The sequence below is a fragment of the Poecilia reticulata genome, chromosome 2, assembly GCF_904066995.2.
Source record: "Poecilia reticulata chromosome 2, P_reticulata-male-v2, whole genome shotgun sequence".
Lineage (NCBI taxonomy): Eukaryota > Metazoa > Chordata > Actinopteri > Cyprinodontiformes > Poeciliidae > Poecilia > Poecilia reticulata.
In genome coordinates this window covers 4,500,278-4,524,873 of record NC_088831.1, presented here as the reverse complement: position 1 = coordinate 4,524,873, position 24,596 = coordinate 4,500,278, and the positions used below count along the sequence as shown (strand labels likewise).

The following is a 24,596-nucleotide window of genomic DNA, read 5'->3' as shown; positions in this document are numbered from 1 at the left end:
CGTAGCGAACGTTCCAGATTATAAAACAGTTTTTGGTTTGGTAAATTGACATGAAGCAAAGTGGTTCAGAACTCCTACATCCTCTTAGATCTAAGTTTTTAATAGAAACACATTCATTCTAGACATTTTCTAATTAATGTTATTCTAGTATTGATTATATGTTTGACTTAGTGTTACAAATTTAGCCTGATTTAGACAATACCAGTGCTGTTAATATAAAACTACAAATTAGACTAGGTTCAAGTCATGTTAATTTTAACTAAATGGTATTCTATTAATCAAATTGCAATGAATAAAAGTATTAGTTTGTTTTCTTTACGTTTTAGTGTTTCTCTGTGGGAGATAACTTAAGATGTGTCCTCCGCTGCCTGCTCGTTGTAGACACGGCCTGTGTGCCAGAGTTGATTTGTGTCCTGGTTCCTCCCTGATAACAGACAGTCTCTCTTGTAAGACGGTTTTCAAACTAATCCTGCTCAATCCACTATTTTCACATGTGGAAAAATTAACTGTATGTAGGATGAATGAAGTTACATAACAGGTAAAATTGTAAATAAAATAAAGTGACTTCTAATGTGTTGAAATTTTGCTTACCTGTTCACAGGTTCAAATTTAAACTTAATGAAACTTGAGAAATTATAACATGGTTATTATAATTGAATATTATCACCATTGTTTTTTTAATAGTAATAATAGTACTAATAATATCCCCACAAAAATTTAATATTCAGTCCATTACAGTTTTATGTTTTTGTGGTTTGATATTTTGCAATTATTAATAAGTGATCAATGTGGTAGATTAGCTACCGCTGCTATTAGCTCATTAAACACCTGCTGTACTGATGATCAGTCAGAGTTGGTGTTTAACTCGCCTTTTATTTTCTAACTGAACTCAAACAGAATTCCACACCACATCTACATGTTTAGGTTGTCAAAGTCAAGCTAGCATAACTGAACTACTTCCCTCTCCCTCCATATTTTTTTCTTAATTAACTTTTTCCTTACCTGTTTATCCCTTTCCCTTTTATTAGGCGTACATTTAAAATTTAGTACGCTATATTTTAAATGTATAGCGTACTATACATTTAAAATATTGTGTACTATATTTTAAATGTATAGTACACTATACATTTAAAATATAAATGTATATTTATATACATTTATATTTCATTAATGCAAAGCTTAATGACGCTTGCATTCATGAAGCTTTGCATTAATGAATGCAAAGCTTCATTAAAGCTTTGCATTTTATATATTTTATCTGTTTGGTAAAATACCAAGTTATTTTGTCCTCTAACTTTAAATAAGCATTTAAAGTTAGAATGAATTACAGGATTATAATAGTTGTCAGGCTACAAGCTCAATTAATTCTGTTATAGATCCAGATACAAACTTCACATTAGGACAAATAGATTCATTATTCTTCTACAGAAATGAATAATTAATCCCAGGACTTCAGTCAAAACATCTAGAGCTGCATATTTTCCTGGGTAATTTAAAACTTTTAAAATCGAATTTAATTCAACTCTGTATTAAGCCTATTTATCTGGATTCATGGGCGTCGCCAGAAATCTTAGGAACCCCTGACAAAAAATTAGATTAGGCCCCCCTGCGCGGCTGCTGTTATAATTTTTTATGTCTATTTGACCCATAAAAAGCATCACAATTTTAAAGGCTTGCAACTTGCTGTCTTTGGTTTGATACCGATAGTAGCACAATATTTATTGCTTATGAATTTTACATCCAACAGTCCGCATACAGTATGTAAGTACGGCATCTTTTTATTAGAACAAGTGGAACAACCGTACACGACATGGACTTTCTGCCTCTTGAAGCTGGATAAACAGAAGTAAACGGGCTGCATTTACCTTTTGACCGCCATCAGCATTGCGTGACGTTTGCACTACGTCATCTGAAATCCAGCAGTACTTTGGGCCACAGCTCCATCTAGTGACCAAACCCAAAAAATACACATTGGTGACCATTAAGTGCCTGAGAGTCGAACCTCACAGGAGAGAAGACAGTGAGTGGTTCCTCTGCTACAAGCTACACATGCGATGTAGAAAGCAAAAGCTGCTCAGCATTAATTAGCCACACAAGCTAACATTCACCCAGAACCATGTCTACAACTAACCTCCTTATATCTGAGCCACAAAAATAGACAGGTGTGCACCAGTAAATCTTAATAACTTTATTGTCTTTGTTCTCATGATTTTACAAATATGATACTTCTGCAATTCAACTTTGACTGTGCAACACAATGGCATTATGGACTGTTAACCTGACGTCCCAAGGGACATCCGTGATTCCAGAAGGTTGTGAATCCTGCAGGCCAAAGGCCTTACATGTAAGTTTTGACCGTTTAGTGTCATCTATGTAGTGTTACGTAAATATCCCGCCTGCTGGATTCACTAGCAGCTTGCACATAATGGTCCACAGGTGACGTAATGACGGCTACTTTCAGGTCGGAGAGCGACTCCTCGGACGTGGGCTTGAAGTTAGACAGTCTCTTTGGATGAGGCTGGTTGATACTGGTCAGGGCGGTTCGTCTTTTTCTTAGAAATGGGTGATCTCGCCATGTAGGTTTACAGATAAGAACAATGGCATGCAAGACTCACATACAGACCCACTTATTTTATTTTTTTTCTCCATTTAAAATAAAAAATAAAGATTCCGACATGGTGGAAACACCCAACGGCCAAGCGTATTGAACTATACGGAGGACAAGTGAATTTTATTTTATTTTTTTACTTGGTATGGCCGCTAAAACCATTTCAACACGACAGCTGGCTTCTTTTCATATTCAACAAGTCCCTTTGTGAGGACATAATACATCTCACAGTTATATTATTTCTTCTTCTACACTTTTTTTTTATTACAAACATATGTGCTTTTGATTTGAAACGACTCGGGGGGGAGAAGCTGAGAAAGTTTTGCATTTCAGTACCAGTCCCACCCTCGAACCGCCACCGGCGAGTTTTATTGCAAATGAAGTGATAACCTCTGAACAGCAACACACACTTCAATATGGCACAAGCGTCTGAGAGATGACCGAGATATGATGTCGTCTGCGTAAGAGGGCGAATATAGAAAAACCAAACCACACCATATCTGAAAATATTAAGACGGTAATCAATAGGAAAGAAAACATGCAGTCTGACGCTCTGCAAGCAAAACCATAAAAAGAGAAAAAAATAAAAATTATCAAAGAAAAATAAATGCTGCGCTTTCAAAAAACTCGTGTTATTCCAGGGCTGGATGAGGATTCCTTCTCTTCGGAAATCGCACTCCGGCTTGCGAAGTGAAGCCCGAATCGACCTGACTGCCTGAAACGTTGCATTTCGTCAAATAAAACTTTGCAGAAAATAATCCAAACTCTCACCTTGAAGCACTCGTTTGCCTACAGATGTCGCGCTGAGACATCCTGTGTGCTTGTCTTGCTCAGCTTTGGCACCGTCCCTGAGGTACCCGACTGGAAATCTGGAAACCCAACCCCCCTCCCCCACTTATTGAGGATCTTGTTGTCTCTGGAGTGTTGAGGAGAAATCTACACATGAAGGCATTTTCCTCCAGCCCTTTCTTCGACTACAAATAAATATTGTTTAAAGTAAGGGCGACTTGGTAAACGACAAAACAAAAAACGAAAAATGTAGTGGCTTCATAACTTAACAACACTCCTGTTTGGTCAAATAAGAAAGAAACATTACAAGGAAGGATATATCTAGAGCAGTGGTTGTTTTACAATGGCGACAACTATGTCGAAAGAATGACCTCAGTTTGTCGTGTCCTTTAGAACAGCTGCGCTCGGATGGAGGTCATGCTCCGTCTGATCCAAGTCTCCGCCCGCTCCCGTCAGAGGAGGGCTGCTCAATCGGCGTAGTGCATGATGGACTCCACATAGTTACCGGGGAAGAGACCCGTGGTCCCGTTCATCACGCCCTCAAACCAGCCGTCGTCATTCTTCTTGATCACGTAGATGATGGCGCCCTCCTGGAAGGACAGCTCGTCTTCTTTGTCGCGAGTGTAGTCGTAAATGGCCACCACTGAGGCAAGGAAAGAGGGAAAGGACGTACATGAAGTGTTCCTTTGCCATTTGAACATCTAAAAACATCTTCGGGACATTAGGAAGCTTCTGGGGAAGTTGAGACATTTTACTGCTGAACTTGGCAAAACAGGCAGAGTTCATTTAAACTGGTTGGTTTTCCAGCTTTGAAGCAAATTCAGATTGAGAAGAAATGAGAAGAGGTGGATGAACTCTGAACGCTTCGACCTCTCCTCGTTTCAGGAGTTCAAAGTTCGGGTTTAGAAACAAACAAGTGTGTCCAAAACAAATAAACACATGATTTTTAAGTAAATGTATGAATACAGTTTATGTGATTTTTCCTTTCTGAACACAAACCTTTCTCCAGATAGCTGCGTGGGGCCCATGGTGGGTCTTCCTCGGCGTAGGGGTCGGTGTACTCCACCACCGCCGACTCTTCTTCTTCCTCGTCATCCTCATAGTCCTCAGGCGGAGGCGGGGGCGGGGTGGGCTCCTCGAACACCGGCTCGTCAGCGGGCGGAGGTGGCGGCGGCACGTCTGAAACTACAGGTAGCCACGGAAACACGAGATGACTCATTATGAAGGACAGAGGCAACCGAGAAAACTCTGAAAGGTTTGGGAAGGTAACAAGGTGCCATGCAGGTTCAGAAAAAGACGTGCTGACGTAAAAATAAATATAATGCATGTAAAATAAAAAAATATCCCACAGTAATATGCTTTAGTAATATGAACCACCAACATCTGCTGCCACGGAAACCCGCAGTTATCCCACCTTCACATTTAATGATGGCATCATCTCAAACAAAATTCCTGCAGGTTTAGTTTAAACGGTCTGAATGTGGAGCAGCAGCTCATGGACAGCAAGATCAACCAAACATTGAAACAAAAAGACAGACACCAGCTGATGAGGAAGGTGGAGTTCACACAAGCCAAGGTCATGCAGAGGGAAGCAAGGTGCTAAAACGCTACTTACTAGTCTCCTGAACTCGGGCCACAAAGCCCATGAGAGGCAGCTGGGGGGTGATCTGCATGGATGGGGGAGGGGGCGCGTGTGGGCCTGCTAGCACCAGTACACACAATCAGACACCAGCATGAGGTTAGAGAGTACGAGAGAAGCACAACAGAGTTAAAGGTCAGAAAAAGAGGAGCAGAGACTCCAAATAAAAAGTTCAGTCTCTGAATATTCATTTGATTTTTGCCATTTTAATTTAAGTGTTGGTAAAGTGAATATATTTGAAAGGAGGACATGAGAAGCTCTTTATCAATTTGAAGTTATACAAGCAGACAATTTCTGGCAGAGAAACAGGACAAAATATTGCAATAAGACAAAAAGTGAAAGAGCAAAGTGTCCTGATGTCGATACGAAGTGTCAGAGTCGGACAGGAAATGATTTAATAAAAAATAAACAAGCCAGGATCAGTTTTCTCTACAACCTAGTTAAACAAACAGAGACAAAAGCTTTGTTTTTGTCAACAGCACAAATGAAAATGAACTCAGAGAAAAAGTGTGTGACCAGCCCCCCCTACAAAGTCTTGTATTTTAAATAGTTCACCTCACAAAGAAGCTCATAAATGTTAAGTAGAAGGAAAAGGACAGATGATTTTCTAAATGTTCTAAAGACTGAAAAGTAATATTCAACAATATTTAATCATCTACCGCAGTTATGTGCTGCTTTGTCTCATAAAACCCTAATAAAAACACCCAGGGAGTTTGTGACAAAGCGAGTCTGGACCCGCTCTGCGTTACCTTGGTTCTGGGCGAAGTGCGGCCCGCCGTTCAGCTGGCTCTGGTTGTTGTGGGCCGTGTTGGGCTGGCCCGTGACCGACGAGGGCCGGCGGAACGGCAGGGACCCCCCGACCTGGGGGTTCTGGGGCTGCTGCTGCGCCGGGCGATTCATGCTGTAGAACTGAGGCGCACCTATCAACAGACGACAGCAGGGGGCAGCAGAGACTCCTCAGTTGGTGAAAGAAACTACAAACATTAACATTTAAGAATAGATGGAATGAATAATATTGGGCTAATTCTGCAACACTTAAGCAACTTACAAACAAATTGCTAGGTGCTAATTAATTATGATTAAGTTCCATTAAATTAAATGTACACCATCAGTTATTTGTCCTCGTTGGTACTGATATAAATAGACAGAAATTCAAATGACTGACGGAAAACATAAATGATTTATGATGTTCAAGATGAGAAAAGTCAAGAAACTGCCTTTTAGGGCAGGAATCTGACACCAGCAGGGAAGAAAAACTGAAAACAACAAATAGAAAAAAAAAAAAACAGGGACAAAGAAAACACAGAAGCTGTTCTGGCAGTCGGTTCGTGCATTTTACATCAGAACACAACGTCTCACCAGACGCCAATGACCTCTGTGTGAGACGCGGGGAGGAGCATGATGGGACGTCTACATGACAAACGCTCAGAAATGAAGTGATTAGACGGAGCCACAACTTCTTTGCGTACTTCTAGGTGTATTTCAACACTCTTCTGTGTGGAAGTCGTTACCATCACATTTGATATATGGAATATTTTTATAGGTGAAGGTAACGCGAATGGCAATATGTGTCTTTAAACTACATGATACTGCCCCTTTAAAAGACATTTGATTTCATGATTTAATGGCTTGAAATTGGGTCTTTGTCTCTTTAAGAAGCTCCTGCTCCTTCTGAAACTCCGCCTTCAGGAAGTCATCACAACATGGCTCTATTAAACCTTCATCAACATTTTTCACAGCATTTCCCTGAGAAGTAGCTCCTATAACAAGTTCAGCAGATGCTCAGTTCCACCAGGTGTTTGCTAATTGCTGCTGGCTAGTCTGAAGGATCTGAGTGGGGGAGTCACAGCTTGGAAGCTTGGAAACTGAAGCTCTGAGGAGGAGCTGCGTCTCAAAGGCGGAGCTTGGTTCCCCCAGGCGTTTTACACAGCTGAATGGTTGCCATGGGAGATTAAAGGATTTCTCAAACATGCATGAAAAAAAAAAAAGGAAACACTCCAGGTATGTTTTGATGGGGCAATAACATTATAACATGATGTAAAGCGAAAAAAAAGACAATATTATAAAGAGGATGGAGGTCCTTAACAAGCAAGTTGCATCTCGGTGTGTTTGTTTCTAACCTCTAGACACAAACACACCGGGCAACATCCAGAGAAAACCCAACGACTGCAGTCAGGAATGTTTACAAGCCAGACATGGATAAACCAAGCAGGGGGCGGTGGGGTGAAGGGGGGGTGGGGGGCGTGCAGGGTGAGCGTCTCCACTCACCTTGTGTGGGGTTGCCATAAGAAGCGGGGCCGGTGCCTGAGGGGGCCATGGAGGCGGGGAGCTGAGGAGGGGGCGGGGGGACAGGCGGGATCTCTACAGATTGGTTAGGGGCCTGTTGTGGGCCGTCTAGGACAGAAGGAAGTGGCCCGGGGGTGGTGGCAGTGTTAGGGGGAGATTTGGTCGTGTTAGGAGGGAGAGGGGCTGAACCTGATGGATATAAGTGAGGGGGTTAAAGGTCAAGAAGGAAGGAAACAAACAAACAAACAAACAAAAAAAAGATAGGTGAGGGAGGGGAAGAACAGCAGATCCCAAGTACAACCCGACGCTCGGATTAGTTCAGTTAGTTTCCGGCTGTGGAGGATAAAGGAAGCCTAGGGTTACCTGGGAATACTGTGGGCGGGGCAGGCGTCGGCACGGCGATGGGCACGCCCACGCTGCCACTGCCGCTGTTCTCTCGGCTGCTGCTGCGACTGCTGCTGGGGTGGCTTCCTCCGCTGCTCCCACTGCTGCTGACGGGGCGGCAAGGCGCGTCAGAACCCACACACACTCACACACACAATGCGAAGCACACTCCGGCTTGTTTTCTTCTTCACACAAACATATTTGTGACGAATGAAATAATCGTTTAAGCAGCAAATTGTGTAATTATTCAAAACGTATTTAGCCATTTCAACAGAACATTAAGAGGCAAAATGTTTTTCCACATTCTCTTAAAGTGGCACCCTCAAGAAGCATCGATGTGTTAGTGTGAGCCTCTGAAATGACTGACAAGTTAAATCAATAAATAAAGCAGCTGGATGCCTGAATAAGGACAAACAACACAGGAGACACTGTAGCAACAGAAGACACACACACACACACACACACACACACATGAGAGTGTGTGAAAAGCAGGAAGACGGTGAAGAGCTGCGTTTCCATTACAAATGTACGCAAAACTCTTGATAACATTAACGGGAATGTCGATAAAACACAATCTTGTTATTGTGGTGTTTCTAACACAGTTAAAAATCACACGTGAATAAGTTAGTTCACGCAGTAAGTCATTAAAAACCATCATTCTTTATTTATTTCCTGTTGTATTCTTCATGTTCTGCGCCAGTGGCAACATCCAGCTGTTGGTCATGTGACTTGCAGTGTTGCGACATAAACCCGCCTCATCCCATTACCAAATCTTTTCACCAAAAAGTGAAAATATTTTTTTTCAAATTAGCGTGTTTCCATTTAGCAAATTTATTTTATGTCAAATTGCACAATTATTTGCTCAGTAGCTGCGTCTCCATCAGCCAACAGATTACAGAAATAAGGTTGCTTAATAAAAACACGGAGATTAAAAATAAACAAAATCAAACCAAACTTGTTTTTCTGTAAAAAAAAAAGTTTTTGGTGGTTTTCGGACTTATGGGAACAGATGTCTGTTACAAAACTGCAACATAAATACTTTTATTCGCATCACATGACTCATGATCAACAGCTGGATGTTTCTACTGGTGGAAACGACAAAGACGACACAGGAAGTGGGAGGAACATGGTTTGTTTTTATTTCGTTGCTGTGGTTTTTAATGACCTATTCTGTAAAGAAACTTCCTCGTGTGATATTCATTGAGTTACTTATTTAGTGGACACACCTCAATTGCAAAATTGTGTCGGTTTTTTGACATTTGTGCACATTTATAACGGAAAAGCAGCTGCTGAGAGATGAAGAGATGTAGATGGAGAGAAATTCAGAGGAAAGTCAGGGGAAGATTTTCTCGTCTTTACAGACTGGAATAGTTTGTGAGCAACAGATGGGGGCACAGATTCAAACTGGGTTTGTGTTTCTCCCCAGAGCAGACAGCAGTTTCACAGAGAGCGTCTGGAAGGACAAAAGCTCATCAAAAAGATTTCTGTGGAGAGCCGCTTCAGAGAAGAAGAAAGGTTTTCAGAAGCTGGCAGCGGGGGTAGGGGGGCAGAAAGGGGGCTTGTTTAAAGTTTAAAGAGTACAGAGGCATGCTGGGAAGCAGAAGGCGGGGCGAGGGGGAGTGAGGGGGTACCTGTACGTGCGGTTCCTCTGATTAACGGATGCAGTGCGTGCGGGACTCTGCTGGGGGGGCGCCGTGTTGCGCGTCGGGCTCGAGACGTAGTCGTTAGGGACAACGGGAGGACGCACCGGCTCAAGCGTCCGGAAGGGGGAGTGGCGCCTGTGAGGGGTTAGGAGGAATCCAGGGGTGGGTGAAGGAGGGTGGGGGGATGCATTCAAGGGTGAGTGTTGGGGGGGAGGAGGGAAGGAGGGGAGGAAGAAACAAAGTGCAAACTTAAAAAAAATGACATGACAGATGGTAAACAGGTGAGGTGACTGCTGTTGGTGGAGAAACATGGAGCAGTTTTTCCTTCTCGGTCGTGATCAGATTGAGACAGTTTTGATAAACTAAAGATTCTCTGGTGAGTGTTGGAAACGACATGGAGCAACTTAAACATCTAGAAGAGTTAGCTTCCTGGTCTCTGAATGAAGCATTGAAACGGGAGAGTTAATGGTAGGTTGAGTCAGTATATTGTTATTATTGTTAATCTTATTGTTTTTAACACAAATAACTTGTTGTGTGAACCTTTAGATCCGCTTCTGCTGTTACACCTGACTTTACGCTTTGCGGGACAATATTCTACTTATTTCCTTGTATATCCTGCCGTAATTATGTTTTCCAGTTTTTTCTTTAAGTGAAATTCACCTCTATGAAGGCATAAAGGAAGCTAAAATGAAACTTGTTTTTATGTTACATAATTTGTCAGAGGAGAGAGACAATAATTGCTGGTGATTTTTATTCTCTATTTTATGCATCTTTCAAATAGACAATAAGAGGGTCAATGATTTGGAGCGGCCATCAAAACGTAGGCATGGGCATTTATTGTACTGTTTATCATTTATAGAGATAATTTTCTTATCGTGATAAAAATCTTGATTTATTGTCACAATAAATTACAATTAATAATGTTTAAAATCCCCTAAAACTATCTGTGCTGTTAGTTTTACTATTACCTCCACTGTACATTCAATGAAACTACCAATTTGAAAATATGATCAAATTCAGTCACTGATACAAATCACACCTCTTTATGTAATGTAATACACGTAAAGAAGCATAATATAAATGGCTGTTTCTCAAAAGCAGAATTTGTGGTTGTGGTGCTACAACCTAAAAAAGTAGCAAATAGTTCCTATTGTCGCTTTTATCGTTATCCCAAAATATTGTGATACAACTTTAAGGTCATATCATCCACTCATATCAAAAAGCCTTAGAGGAAATCTCTGAGCAGATCTGGAAAGGTGTGTGTGAGCAGGGCGGCCTACAAACCCGACCCAGTTCCACCGGTTCTGTCAGAGCAAACGCTCCAAAATTCAACTAAACTATTGGGTCAAATATTTGGGTGTCCCTCAATAAGCTGCTCCCAAGTCGTATCCGACTCGACTTCTGATCTGAGAGTGTACAAGTTGTAGTTTATTTTCTATTAAATAACTTTACCAATTATTAAAGTGAACTCAGTGAATGAGTTACTCTGTCACCACGCTTTTTTATTTATTTTTATTATTATTATTATTTAAAAGATGCAACCAAATTATATCTTTTTGCTTTGATTGTGAGCAAAAACTGTTTCATCTTTAGTCCAACAGCAGCTCTGATGAGTTTTAAACATGAGGAAACAAAGATTCAGTGATCAGAGCCTCTCTCTGCGTTTGGATGACAAGAACATTTTTTATGAGGAATGCGTAGCAGCTTGGAGTGGTCACACAAACGAAAAGGTGGAAAATAAATGTAAAAAAAAAAATCCGAGGAGATTTTTCACAAGCTTAGATGCATCATGGATGATTGATATGCATCTTGAAGGGACAAACACACACCTCTGTGGGTCGATATGAAGGTGTGGACACACTGGACCTCTCAACAAACAACTGCAGGGTACAAATACAAGCTTCTTTTTCACACGCAGAGACAAAACAAACACAAAGTTACGAGCAGCGCAGGTCGAACCCCTGAGGGATAAACACGCCTTGGATGAGTTAGGACACAGAACAGAGCATGTGCAACCTTCAGCCGCTGTGAGAAACTCAAAACAAGTCCAACTTCTGATGGCTTATTCCCCCCAAGAAAGAAGAAATTTTCATTCAAAAATATCAACCATTTCCCAAAGATATTCCCAAAGTGAAGAAATGTTTGATTAGCCTCATAACATAAGAAATGATCTCTTCCTACACTTGTTTAATAACTTAATATGAAGCCAAAATGCAAAAAGCCAAAGAGAAAAATCTTTTCCATTTGTTCATGACCCAACACAGCTTCCGTACTTCCAGATGTCTTGGCTTCAAAATCTGCAAAAATCATTTACCAATAAATTAAGAGCAGGTTCAAATGTTATGAATCGTTCTAACCACCCAGCATTTCTACTGTTTTTGTCTCAAGTTACACCAAAAAAAAAAAAAACTGATTGATGCCATCAAGTCCTAAAATGTTGATGAAAAGCCAGCAACAGATTTTTTGTCAAAAGACAGAGATCCCAAGTAAGAATCTATCCAACATCACAAAGGAATATTTGACTTTTCTGATATAAAATTGATCACAGAGAGAAGCTACTTCTCTACTGTTAGACTAATTTCTATGTACAAAAAGAGATAAAATGTCTGAATATACATTTCCATATCATACAGTTTCAGTATTTGGTTCAAAACCATTCTAAAGTCAACAGAGAAATTTTAGTTCAGCAAGTCTCCACAAGGTAACATGCAGCTATTATTAATGCATGAACTGACATTGATGTTTTATTAATGGTGACCTGAGAAAGGCCAATAATGTCAGCCAAGCTTATGTATTGTTAATCCCGACTCACACACGGTCCAACCTGCTCTGAAAGTAAAACACAGATCAACTCTTGGGGTCTGCACGCCCCAAAAAAGTGGTTTAAAAACCCAAAACAAACCCCCTGTGGCTTACATACCCAAGGGTCCCTTTCCCTGACATAGGTGGGCTGGGGGGCTTCTGTGTGGGGGGGTTGGTGCGAGGCAGGGCGCTTCCTCCGGTTTTCATGTTTTGAGCGCTGGCCTGTGAGGGAGGACAGAGGTGTGAACACCTGTTATAGCTATAGCACCTAAAAAAATAAAACAGCAATGACATTAACTACAAGAAGCAACAACTGAATTTCATAACACCACAAGTGGCATGCTTCTCTTTTTTTCTACCGAGAACAGATCAGAAAATCATCAGCTAAATAGCCGAAGAGGAGACAACGAGATGATTGATGATGGAGGACTTTCAGCTGGAATCAAGGAAGTTTTTGTAGGCTGTCCTAAAGAGCTATGTTCATATTCCCAGCAAACACTTGTCCCCAGTGTGGGATAGTGTTTGTATTGTGTATGGACAGGATCTCATGCTATGGTCAAGGAGAAGAAGACTTTCTGGATGGGGAATCTCAAGATCTCCTCGTTTGTTTCAGATTCAAAAGGTCTGCTGACATCTTCAGGCCATGACGTTGGCCGAACACTGAAGGGTCTGACGATTGAGGTTGAAGTTGCTGAAATTAATCCATCATGGTTCTAAACCAGAAGACAACTGTTACCTGAAGATTTCTCTCTTTTTTTAGCCTGGTTTTCTGTTACCCCAGCAACCAATAGTAGCTGGAGGTTTACGTTCTAGTATTTTTTAAAAAACTCTTTAACTAAGGATTTTTAAAGAATTTTAAGGCTTGAAAGAGCTTCACACATCAAACAACAGATGCACTGAAATTTCAGCAGATTTGTCACAGATCGACTTCATGTCGTTTTGTGACAAATTAAGTTTCCACTTTCTAATGTCATCTTATCTGATTATGAATAGGAATGAATAGATGCTCAACAGTAAAAGTGGTGATTAAAAACTGAAAAAAAGAGAAACAGAAACAAAAGCCACTCCCATTGCAATTCAACCCAATCCACTGATGCACCCTGAAAGCAAAACAATCCCCACCTCATGTCAGGCTTTTACTTTGAAATTCTTACCTTAAACCTTTGCAACCACTAGAGTTGACAACAAAGAGACATTTTGGCAAGCATTAAGAGAGAAAGAGAGAGAGAGACAGGAAGAAATCAGGGGGTTAGTTGGAGAAAGAACAGTAAAGCTGGTTTTCTGAAAAGCTGCTAACAATAGCTTATTGTTCAGATCTGAGGAATTCGATCTTCGGTGCTTTTGTTTCCCCACTTCTGGGAAACAAAGACACAACCAGAACAAACCACTTTTAATATGTTATTATTTGAGAAAATAGCAGGACAGAAATCTGTAGCCAGCAGCAGGTGACAGACTTTAGATTTAGTTTCCTGGCGAAAAAGACAGACTTATTGATTTTTTTCTTCCATTACTTCACTCAGAAATGCAGTGAAACCCGAGAGCTCTCTTATGTTTGACCTTTTATGTCCTCTACATTAGATTTATTCTTTTTTTTTGTTTTGCATCAACAAAAACACAATTTCATTCAGAAAAGTCACGTTTTCACACAGAAACAACTCCAATGTCTTTGTTTAAGGAAAGCAAACATTGTTAGAAAAATCAAAGTTCATCAGGATTCCTAAACATTTTCAGTGCAAAATTCCACTTAATGTTATTTAGCCACATTTTTTGATAGAGTGGACAAAATAGTGTGAATGTGTTTGTGTCACTGGGATTCCAGTCAGTAATTTAAAAAGTCAAAAGTAGATTTTGACAGAATTATGTTATATGAATTGTTTATCTCGTTATTATGATATGAAAGTCGAAACATCGGGAAATGTCTTATTATAAGTGAGATAATTGACACTGGAACTAGGACCATTTCATAAATATTAAGAAATTATCATCTTAAAATAAGCTGACAAGTTACTTCTGAGTTAGTTTTGCTTTATTTCAAGTGTACCAAAAATATTTGCACTAGAAAAATAGACCAAAAATACTTGGTAAGTTTTGTAATTTTTGCACTATATCCTATTCATACGTCACATTTTTCAAGTCTAATAAAGTAAAAGCATAAACAATAAGCTTAAAATCACCCCAAAACATATTTGATTGAACGATTTGAGTTCCTTTTAGTTAGGAATACGTTTTCAAGTATTCTGAACATTACAGAAGTAAAAAAAACAGTGAGCACCTTGACTCCGTGGCCCATGTCGTCCAGCAAGCTGTAGTCGATGGGTTTGCGGATGTAGCGGACGGGCCTCTCTGGGTTGGCCGGGGCGATGATCTTGTGTGTGCGGGAGGTGTTCTTGTTGGTGGTGAGGATGCCGATCTCTCGCCGTGCTACTTTCTCTTTGTGGATGTCCACTGTCTGAGGGACGTGAGGCAGTAATTAAACCACTGAACCTGAACTCTAACTGTGAACGGCGGCACGTTTTGTGCGCCGGATCCGCTGGTACCTGCGAGATGTGATTGATGGAGGACTCCATGCGGCGCAGCTGCGACGCCTGGATGTCAAGCATTTGCAACACATTGTTGGCCAGCGTGTTGATCAGGTAGGCCACGCTGGCCAGGGACTGGGTAGTGTAGTTCTTGGTCTCCTCCAGCGCCCTCTGCTTGTCTGGAGACTGAACAAACATGCATTTAGACGTTACGGTTAGCTGTAACAATTGTGTTAAATTTCCATACAAGTCGGTACAATAACAACAAATCAGATGAGTTTATGTTTACGGTATGACTGTCTAAGTGTTACATTTTGGGCAAGAGCTGAAGAAATGTTTGATTTTATATAAAATGTGGAAAATTCAAGTGGCCTGTATAAACATTTCTGGACAAACTTCCAACAGAAAAGTGTGAAATTACTTGACTTGTCGAAATGCAAGGTTTAAATGTCAACAGGGGGTTCAAAGTTACACCTTTTAGTCTTATTTCTAAATTGACTTTAAAAATCTGATGCTAAGAAAATTGCTTGATAGTATTTCTGATATAATTTTTTATGAAGGTATGTGGTTCTTTCTTAAAAAAAATACAATACAAAAACTTGGTAATATTAGCTTGTTTTACTTTATAGTTAGCTATTAAATAATAATAAACTAAAAAATACATCATTTCTGCACTTTAGACAAACTGTAGCATTTGTTTTTTATTTAATTTAAGTTTTAAGTAGCAGTTAAAATTAAGAGTGCACTGATTGCAGTTTTCTGGCCAATCACCAATCTTTAAAAAGCCTTGGTTACTATTCTGATAGATTTTTTTGGTCTGAATACTTACTAAATATAGCAACAAAGTTGCTATTATAATATGGACTGACATACATACTTCCAAAATAAAGAAAATTTGGACTGAATTATTGGTGCTCCACCAAATTATCGTCACTTTCACTTAAATACAGGAAATCATACAGTTTTTTGGTTTTAATTTTTGTCTTAATGCCATTATCAATAGTCTATGGGGCACAATGACAAATTTTTCTAGAAATAAATTAGGCTTTAGTGACTTCGAAGGCCTTTAGTCATGAACACATGTGACAACGTGTGGATAAACACGAATCACCCGAGAAATAAACGGTACGTGAGCTCTTTTGTAAGCAGAAACGAGCCGAGAGCGTAGAAATAACAAAACAGAGGTTAAGTAAACCCAAATCAAGTCGCATAAAGCTCCCAAAGCAGACGGATTTGGTCTGAACGGAGTTGCTGGAGGCAGGCTGATGAGAACATGGAAGTGAACGTTTCTGACACGGCAGCTATCAGAGCAGATTCAAACACATTCAATCAAAAGAACTAAAACCGACTTTCACTTCTAATTCAAACAACAAATACAAAAAAATCTACCAATACGACAAAGATTTTTCCCTTCCAGGACAGAGCTCTGAAAAAGGGGCCCACCTAATCTTAGCTTAGCTTCCATGTTTTAATTACTTTGAGAAACATTTTTCTGCTAAACTGAGAGCATAAAATCAGTTTATCTCAGTCACATCTGTTCACATAAATCCACTGGATGCCACTAGACAGCTGTTGCAAGAACCTAATGTTACTTCTAGTAAGACACACACTCCCTATAATGAGACACATTTATCAGGAATCACATCATAAAGCAGCACTGGAAAAGTAAACAAGAGCGTGTTGGAGTATGAAGACTAACTGGTTAGAAAGGAGTTTTATTTTTATCAAAGAAAAACATGCTTCTTTATAATAATAGAAAATTGAATCAATCGTTTAATAAAAAAAAAAGTTATTAGTAGCAGCCAGGTTCATGCCAATAACAGGGTTTCCACCAAAAAACTTGCTAACGACCACCTACTGTGTTTCTGAGTTAAAACTTTTTAAAGGTTGACAGTAAATTGGAAAGTATTACTATGTAGAAATACCTAAACACCAACTATAACATCTTAAAAATGGCAGACATTAAAAAAACAAAAAAACAAAACAAAGCTTGGCCTTGTGGGGGCACAAGTTAAATCTGGAGGCCCGCCAGGCTCATTATGCACCCAGGGAAACCCTGACAATGGTAATAAAATGGAGATGAAAACAGAATAGATGTTTCAACTGCATATTAGATGTATTCAAAATATAGAATTAGCTAATATCAAAGTTTTTGGTTTGCTAAACTAATTGGAATTGTTTGCGGCGGTGGGAAGAGACTGCGCGAGTCTGGCATGAAACAAGGCATAAATATAACAACCAATAAATAAAACAGAAATAAAAACCCACCCAACCGAAATCATAAATAAAACAGAAATCATCGAGCTCATTTCATTGTGTATTGTGACAGGCTTAGGTCAAAATGTTGTAAGGAAAATATCCTCCACCGTCAAAGAAACAGAAAAGAAAAGTCAATGCTCCTACTAATAATAATAATGATAATAATAATAATGTGATAAATAATAAAGAAAAATGGGTTTGGATCATTTAAATGACATCTTATGCAAGTAGGTCAAAAAGAACTGCAGTCTGCAGACAATTTCTAAGGGTTCATTTTATGAGATATACGTCAAAGCAAAACACCACAATAAGTGCAAATAGTGAAAACAGTATTTTTGACATTAATCTAAAAATGTGTGAATGTGTTCAGAATATGGATGTCATTTCTGCATCCTCTCTCTACAGACTTGAGCTCTACATTCCCTGGTGATGATGATGTTACTAGAAACCTGGCCCACATCCAGAGGAAGCTGTGACACATCCTAATAGTATTCTCCTGACTAACACTCCTGTCACAGCAATGTGAGAGCGATACCAGCTGCCTGACGGGGCAGCGTGGACAAACAGCTGGATACCACGCCCCTTGTCTCCAGGAAGACCGGACAGACCTGATCATGTCAGGATTTCACCATCACACCTTGTCGAATCTTTCTGCTTGTCTCAAGCAGATATAAATGCTGGAAAGTTGTGGTTAAATCGGCAATATTAGACTGGAATTCCTGCGTCTTTGATTTAAAGTAAGCTTAGCCGTGTAGTAGTCCCCGGAATGATGCAATTGGGAGGCCAAACCATGATAAATAACCAAAAAAATAATAATCGGCCTCTGTGTCAGCTGTCAGTCTCTCCCCCCCATCGGTTCACTTCTATAACTGTGATGCATATCTGCTGCAATATTTGAGTACACCAATAAAGCAACAGTCATATGAGCATTGAGATATAGAAGGCGTGAGGGAATTAGGAGCCTTTTATAGACTCATTTAAATAAATGTTAAGGTTGTGCATTGCATCTTAAATCAGCGGTGTAGTCGTGTGATCACAACGGTTTATCTGCTGCCAACTACAGCTCAGCAGAGATTAGTCAGACTACATATCCTTCATCGATAGCTGCCTAATCTGCCTGATCGCGACGATTGATTTCACGGCCCATTTATCGTTCTTACTGTTTTCTTCCAACCTTAATTGATGAGGGGAAAGTGGCTAGCTAGCGACCTACGGAGCTCCAGCACACATGCCCACCATAACGTTGTTGAAAATGTAAAGCTAATAGTTGTACATGTTAATAAGGTCAATAACACTTAAGTAAACCTGCCACTTGTTGATTTAGTTTCAAACCAGACGCCCTGAGAGTGTCTCATTTTCCCTATAGCAGAGGAAAGCAATAAAACAGCGCTAGCAACAGTTAGCCTAGCATCAGCTCGTCCAGTCAGGGATGCCCGTCTTAAACCTGAACCAAAAATTGCATTATAATAACATACCTGGACATAGTTGCTTTCGCAGTATTCCGCTACTCTTTCCAAGTTGGTGAAACTGTCTAGGAGAGCGCCTCGTCCTGCTGGAATCTCCTCTTCCAGAAGCATTTGTAGCTCCGCCATTTTCACATCTTTTGGCAGAGCGGGATGCAGGGCTCGGCAGCGCCGCTAGCGGCCGCGTGTGGTACTGGAAGGGCTGTCCCAGGAGCAGGGCTTCCCACGATGATGTATGTTTGAAATAGAAGTTTCCACTGACACACGGAGATGGACTATGCAAAATTAATCGTTTTCAATTCTATTTCTTTCTTATAAAATTCCATTGATGTTTAAAAATTGGGTAATACATTTGAGTATTACCCAACGCAGTTCCCCAACTTGTAAAAATGTGCAGTTCACTTCATATTAGTCTATGCTTGGAATAATCAAGCAGCAAGTAGGCGGAGTCATGTAAATTTACAAGCCCATCAATAGACGAATGTTTTGTAAAATTAAATAAAAGACAACAGCAAAAACAATATTTTCTGTTCAAGTTTATTAAACGAGAGGCCATAAAAAGTAAAATGAAATATCCAAATGCTGTAAGGCTCTAATATTTGGCCTAAAGCAGCAATGAAAATTAAGATTACCAATATTATAAACATCTGTCAAAAACAAATCATGTTTAAAAAAATGTTTCAGGTAGTTTCTACTGATTTTTAAAAAATGATTTTGTATTAATTAAATAATTACAAAATAGGACAACTGTGGAAAGTCATATTTCTACGACTAAAAAAAAGACGTAAAATGATTAGTTAAAAAAAAAAAAGATCCAGAAACAGGAAGAGCTGAAAAGGTAAAGTTATTTTTCTTCTCCATAGATGATTTACATAATCGTTAATAAAGATATAATTTCTTGCTCACGAACAGATCGGCCAAATTTTGGAAAGCCACTAGATGTCAGTCTTAGTTACAATATACTCCTTTAAAAATAAAACTCTTGCCTTTACAGCTTGCCCATTTATGAAGTAGAAATTTATTTGGCTGCAGGTTAGAAATGTCCTGAAAGTCTCTGGTCCTTACAACCGATTCAATTAAGAGCTTCATTTTAAACCACAACTGTAATACTTTGCTGGTAAATTCTCACTCAAATCGATTGTTTTCTAAAAACATGATGCTTTAGTTGCTGGGCACTATAAACTATTTTCAGCTTTTTCTATTGCTGACAGTGATCCAGGTTTCATCCTTGGGTGTGGACACCAGCTCAGATTTGACTTCTGCCACTTGATCTTCCAGTTGGTGAAGCTTCAGCTGTCGCACCAAAGTGCTGAGCAGGACTGTAGCTACAGTGTAAGCAAACCTAACAAAAAAAACCCAGTTTAGCCAATTATTAAACCACAATCTTCTGACAAAAGCTTAGTCATAAAAATGTGAAACTACCTGAGTTCTGGACACGTTTGATTCCCTGAGAAGCCAAGTAGGCAGAAACTCTTCCTTGCAGATTCTCCCTCAAATCGATCTGGATCAAACCTGATAAATATAAGAATGTTTGATTTGCGCAATATTATCTCCAGTAGTGAAGCTAATTTGTAGATACTGCCAATGGAATAAACCAAGTACACTTTGAGCAAACAGCTTATAGAACCACCTCTGAAAAAGAAGTTGCCAGAGTAAGACTCCTTGAGTCACACCTTGAATGGCAATGAACGTATGTTCATCAAATAGTCAGAAAAAATGAAGTATACCCCATGAACTCAGTAGTTGTCTCTTCTTTGCCATATTGCCTCCGTTTGTTGAGGATTAAACACCTTCCTTTTTCTGCAACGCCGCATTTCACGTTTCAATCACCTTGAATCTTCTTCAACCACTACTGTAGATTTGCTGCCATGTTTGAGATAAACCTTCCAGTTGATGACCCAGTTAGGAACAAACTTCTAAATGGAACCTTTCCTAAAAGATTTCCACTTAGGACTCTTCTCTGCTATGATAGACTTCAAATAATTTGGAAATTATCCCTGAATTTCTAACAGATTGACAAGCATCAAGAGTTGCTTCTCTGAGATCATTACTGATGTCTTTCTGTCTTGTGTTAGCACACACACACGTGGTATTCCAGGCCAAAAATAACAGTGTTTCTGTTGGAAACACACCACTTTTTTGGGGGGATCACAAAGTTTCATATCACACAATCAACAACTGGATATTAGTGATGGCAGAAAAGACAAAGACGACAACAAGAAGCGGTAGGACAATTATGTTTTTTAAATGACTTATCACATGAGCAAACGTCTTCATGTGTGATTTTAACTGTGTTTCTTATTTACTGGAAATAAGAAACTTATTTCACTTGCTGAATACAAAACGTTTTTTGCACATTTGTAATGGAAACACAGCTAGTAACAATTCCAAGTGGTCACTTAGATGCAGCAAAGTTGTACTTTGTTTTTCCATATTAAGAATCAGAGATTAGTTTGTTCTTCCAATAACTAAAGGTGAACCTGTAGGGGGCGCTCCATGTGTCTGCATCCTGAAGGACTACTCCCAGGGCGTAGATTACCAAAGTCTGAAAGTGAATACATGAAACGTTACCGTCACTTCCTCCTATTGTGGCCACAAGCTGGACACCTGAGCAGAGTTGATACCTCTTTAGGGATCACATGTTGATCAACTTTGCCCTCCACTTCCTGAAGTCGAGCAGCTACGGGGGTCAGCTTGGCGGTCCTTACTGTCTCATTGAGAACTTGCTGGCAGTATCTTCCCAAAGAGAGACAAGATTAAACTCAGCAGCTGTTTCTCTTATGCAGCCTACATACGAAGGATGATACTAAAAGTGGGTCGGAACAGGTTTCACCTGAGCTGAGGAATCTTGTCTAGAGAAACCGGATCAGAACCCAGAACATCTTGTAACTCCTGGTAGAGTTTGTCTTGGACTTCTATGGATGTGGACAGGAAGTGAAGCGCCCAGATGCACACTGCCGAAACAGCATTTTTCATTTTGGATACTTTTTTATGAGGCAAAGCAGTAATTTCTGCTACGAGTTTACTTTCAGGGTGACTCCTCGCTTACAGTTAGCAGTGATGACGCATCCAGCCAGAGTGAAGACCATGCAGTCCTCCATGACCTAAAACACAGAAATACAAAAAAAAAGTACAATTTCATAAGGTTCTCCATTAAGTTTTTTCTAAAGCTATCAAAGACTCCACCTGTCGTTCTGTGAGACTGGACTGAAGAAGAGCATCCACAAACGCCATCTGTTTCCTCTGGGCCTTCCTCTCCTTCACCACTGACAGCAGCATGGATTCCATCTCTGACAAAGCTGACAAAGGTTTTTAAAAAATCATTTATGGTTAAAACAAAAAGAAAAATATCCAAAACAACAACAATAAAATGTAAAATCCTGCGAACAAAAAAAAATTTAACAGATCCAATCTTGTGTCTAAATCCTCCTCCTGGTTTTGAAGATGAGTAAAGAATGTACATAGTTGGAATGTACATAGTTGTAGTTCCCAACTCTGTCACTAGATGTCTCCAAACCTCTATTATTTATTTGGATTGACAATAAAGTGAATGAGATTCTCCATGTTGAATTTAGATTCAAACCCATCAAAAATTACCAGAAGATGACTAAATTTTGATACGTTTTCACATTTTTTTAAACATAAACTCTCGTTTTAGGAGAATACGGCTCCTAAAACGCAACAACTACAAACGACATGTTGCTGTTTTGGCTATTTGTTAGGTTTTTTGTGAATTTTATCAACAATGCAAGACGTCACAGCACAGCATTCCTACTCAAACAGTGTGTTTTAATTAATTTTTCTGTTCAAGTTTACAGTAATGTGGGTGAAGAAGCAAAGTAATGTTAAATAAACCAATCAGGAAACCCCCCAAACTTACAGAGAATTCAAAGATGTCGGCTTCCTGATTTTTGTACAAGGAGTCAATCAAAAGTTTTGTCATAACAGCATCACAGATTGAAAGTAGATCGCAACAAAGTTCAATGATTGAACTCACCTTTCTCATAATGAGCTTTTCTACTGGAGCTCTTCTCCATGGAGCCGTCCATGTAGCCCTTCCCAATTTCAGACCAGATCTGGCAGAATCAGAACAAACACTTAAGTAATTTTGATGCCAGATTAAAAAAAGAAAAGACAAATCCAACAGATTCTCACCGCGTCGTGGTTCTTGCGGAAGGAGATGATTTCAGCGTCGTCTTTGAAGCGCTCGCCCAGACCCAGCTGGGTGACGGTCTTCAGGGCCAGACCCAGCTGGTGGGCACACAGCGGGATGTGCTGAGCCTCCGGGAACGACTTCCACTTTACCACAAGTTCCTCCACCACCTAGACAAAACTTCCTGGTCAGTGGGTCTCCTTTGATTTGAGGCGAGTCTCGTTTAAAGTGATCCAGACGAACCTTGAGCATGACTGGGAAGTTGTTCTTCAGGCTGTTATTGATGGCCCCCTCATATAATTTCTTTCTGACCACTGACTCATTGGGCCCACCTCCCATGCCCGGGGGGTATCCGAGCAGCGACTTCAACATGGTCTCAAAGGAGTCGGCTGAAAATCATAAAAACGTGAAGAGTTTAGGTATTCGCATAGACAAAAGACCCTCAGTTTGAGTGTGACGTCCTTACTGGTGTGATTGGGGTTGATGTGCTGCTTGAGCTGATTCACAGAGCCCAGGCTGACCACCGGCCGCCCGCCGAACCAGAATGATGCCACTGATCCAAACTCCTGATGCAGGTTAACAAGAAACTCATGCAGACTGCCTTGGTTGATGATGTCCTGCAAGTTTCCATCCCTAAAGATTGGAAAGAAGAATCAAAACAACCAAGATAAAAAAAATGTTGTTTATGCAGCTCCCTTCAGAATTGTTAACTCAATAAATAGGTAAACATACATTTAAATGCACCATTTCGTACAGTTAAATAGTTGTCCATGTCTTATTGTGTCATATGATTATGTAGCAAATTAGCAAAATGAAAAGACAAAAACACACTTTTCAATTTGTTTAAATGTGCATAAGAGTAGAACAGTAATTACTAATATGTACAAAACTAAATATAACTTACTTCTCATCTGTGGGATACAGACCAGGGACACCAGAGGCCCTTCTGGAAGACTGAAAACATGTTAAGAAACAAGTGAACACATCATGGCGATTTCCATTTGAATGCTGTCCATTTTAAGCCTATTATTTTCCGTTTAAGGGAGTCCAAGCTTTTTAAGACAAACAAATTATCATACGAACAGATATTTGTGCTTTCTAAAAATCGGCTAATAAATTATACACTTTCAAGTTCGAAAATGTTCATATCTACGCGTGTTTCACCTTTTTTTGCGCAAACCAAAACTCATAAAACTGTGGCTTTATGCACTAAATTTGTAGCGAGTGGAATAAAATGAATGCCGATTATGAGATAACATTACACAATGTCTGGATTTGTAAAACTGTTACACATTAGCCATCGCAATTTGCAAAAATCTGTAGATGTTTTAAAATCGAGTGTTTTGTGTTTGCAGCCTGCCCTATGTATAGCAGCCTGCTAAATGCTAACTAACTTTGACCTATCTGGGGCTTACCGGGTACAAATAGAGAACAGCTCCAACTAAAATGATGACAAACGTGACAGCGAAGATGGCAAAGTCCAACATGACGGCGCTGTTACGTTTTATTCGTGTATGTTTGGAAGTTTGAGTCCAAATGTTGGGAGTTACCACGTCAACATTGCATATCTGTGTGCGACTACACTGCCTAGCCACGGCAAGAAGACCAAAGTAATCGATGGATTTATGGAAGTTTACGGGGTTTTTTTATCTTGACATTTGAACAATTATTTTTCAATTTTCTTTTTACAAATTATACTTTTGTCTTCATAAAAATAATCGAAAACTCATAACAATTTTATTTGTACAATTTGAAATATTTCAACTTAAAAACTTGTTTTAATATCTTGATATCTTGGAGTGGAATGAGTATTTGATCCCTATATTATGGAGTATTAGGGCCACACAAATAAAAATACAATTTCTAGAATGAAATCTTAATATTACGAAAATAACGTCATAATATACTTGACCATCTCAGTTTATATTTGTAAGTATATGTATAAAAATGAAATCTTTAAATATTGTAATTTTTGTCTGTTTTCACTATGATAGAGCTTTGTTTCTTATAATGAGTAAATAAATAGTAATAATAATAATAAAAAAACATGT

The 24,596-nt window shown here is 39.5% G+C and overlaps 2 protein-coding genes across 33 annotated transcripts; both read right to left on the bottom strand.

Annotated features, from left to right (window-relative positions):
* Positions 1 to 2,173: 2,173 nt before the first annotated feature.
* On the bottom strand, positions 2,174 to 18,590 carry abi2b (abl-interactor 2b). 32 transcript variants are annotated; one of them, XM_081615319.1, is made up of 12 exons: positions 18,405 to 18,588; positions 14,689 to 14,856; positions 14,424 to 14,600; positions 13,306 to 13,323; positions 12,270 to 12,373; positions 9,338 to 9,484; positions 7,686 to 7,813; positions 7,305 to 7,511; positions 5,786 to 5,956; positions 5,013 to 5,096; positions 4,397 to 4,582; positions 2,174 to 4,040 (listed from the first exon to the last, which is right to left on the bottom strand). In XM_081615319.1, exons 1-12 carry the CDS (start codon positions 18,519 to 18,521, stop codon positions 3,865 to 3,867), a joined length of 1,683 nt encoding a protein of 560 aa, XP_081471445.1. In that variant the 5' UTR covers positions 18,522 to 18,588; the 3' UTR covers positions 2,174 to 3,864. The 32 variants fall into 32 exon arrangements, with proteins under 32 accessions (XP_081471445.1, XP_081471440.1, XP_081471442.1 ...); XM_081615314.1 differs by having other exon boundaries at positions 5,013 to 5,099; positions 18,405 to 18,587; XM_081615316.1 differs by having other exon boundaries at positions 5,013 to 5,099; positions 7,686 to 7,810; positions 18,405 to 18,586.
* A 323-nt stretch (positions 18,591 to 18,913) lies between these two features.
* Positions 18,914 to 24,548, bottom strand: cyp20a1 (cytochrome P450, family 20, subfamily A, polypeptide 1). Its single transcript, XM_008424572.3, has 13 exons — positions 23,961 to 24,548; positions 23,450 to 23,499; positions 23,012 to 23,178; positions 22,789 to 22,934; positions 22,548 to 22,715; positions 22,390 to 22,468; positions 21,579 to 21,691; positions 21,442 to 21,496; positions 21,226 to 21,346; positions 21,017 to 21,128; positions 20,873 to 20,937; positions 19,815 to 19,904; positions 18,914 to 19,734 (listed from the first exon to the last, which is right to left on the bottom strand). Exons 1-13 carry the CDS (start codon positions 24,030 to 24,032, stop codon positions 19,581 to 19,583), a joined length of 1,392 nt encoding a protein of 463 aa, XP_008422794.1. The 5' UTR covers positions 24,033 to 24,548; the 3' UTR covers positions 18,914 to 19,580.
* Positions 24,549 to 24,596: the final 48 nt, after the last annotated feature.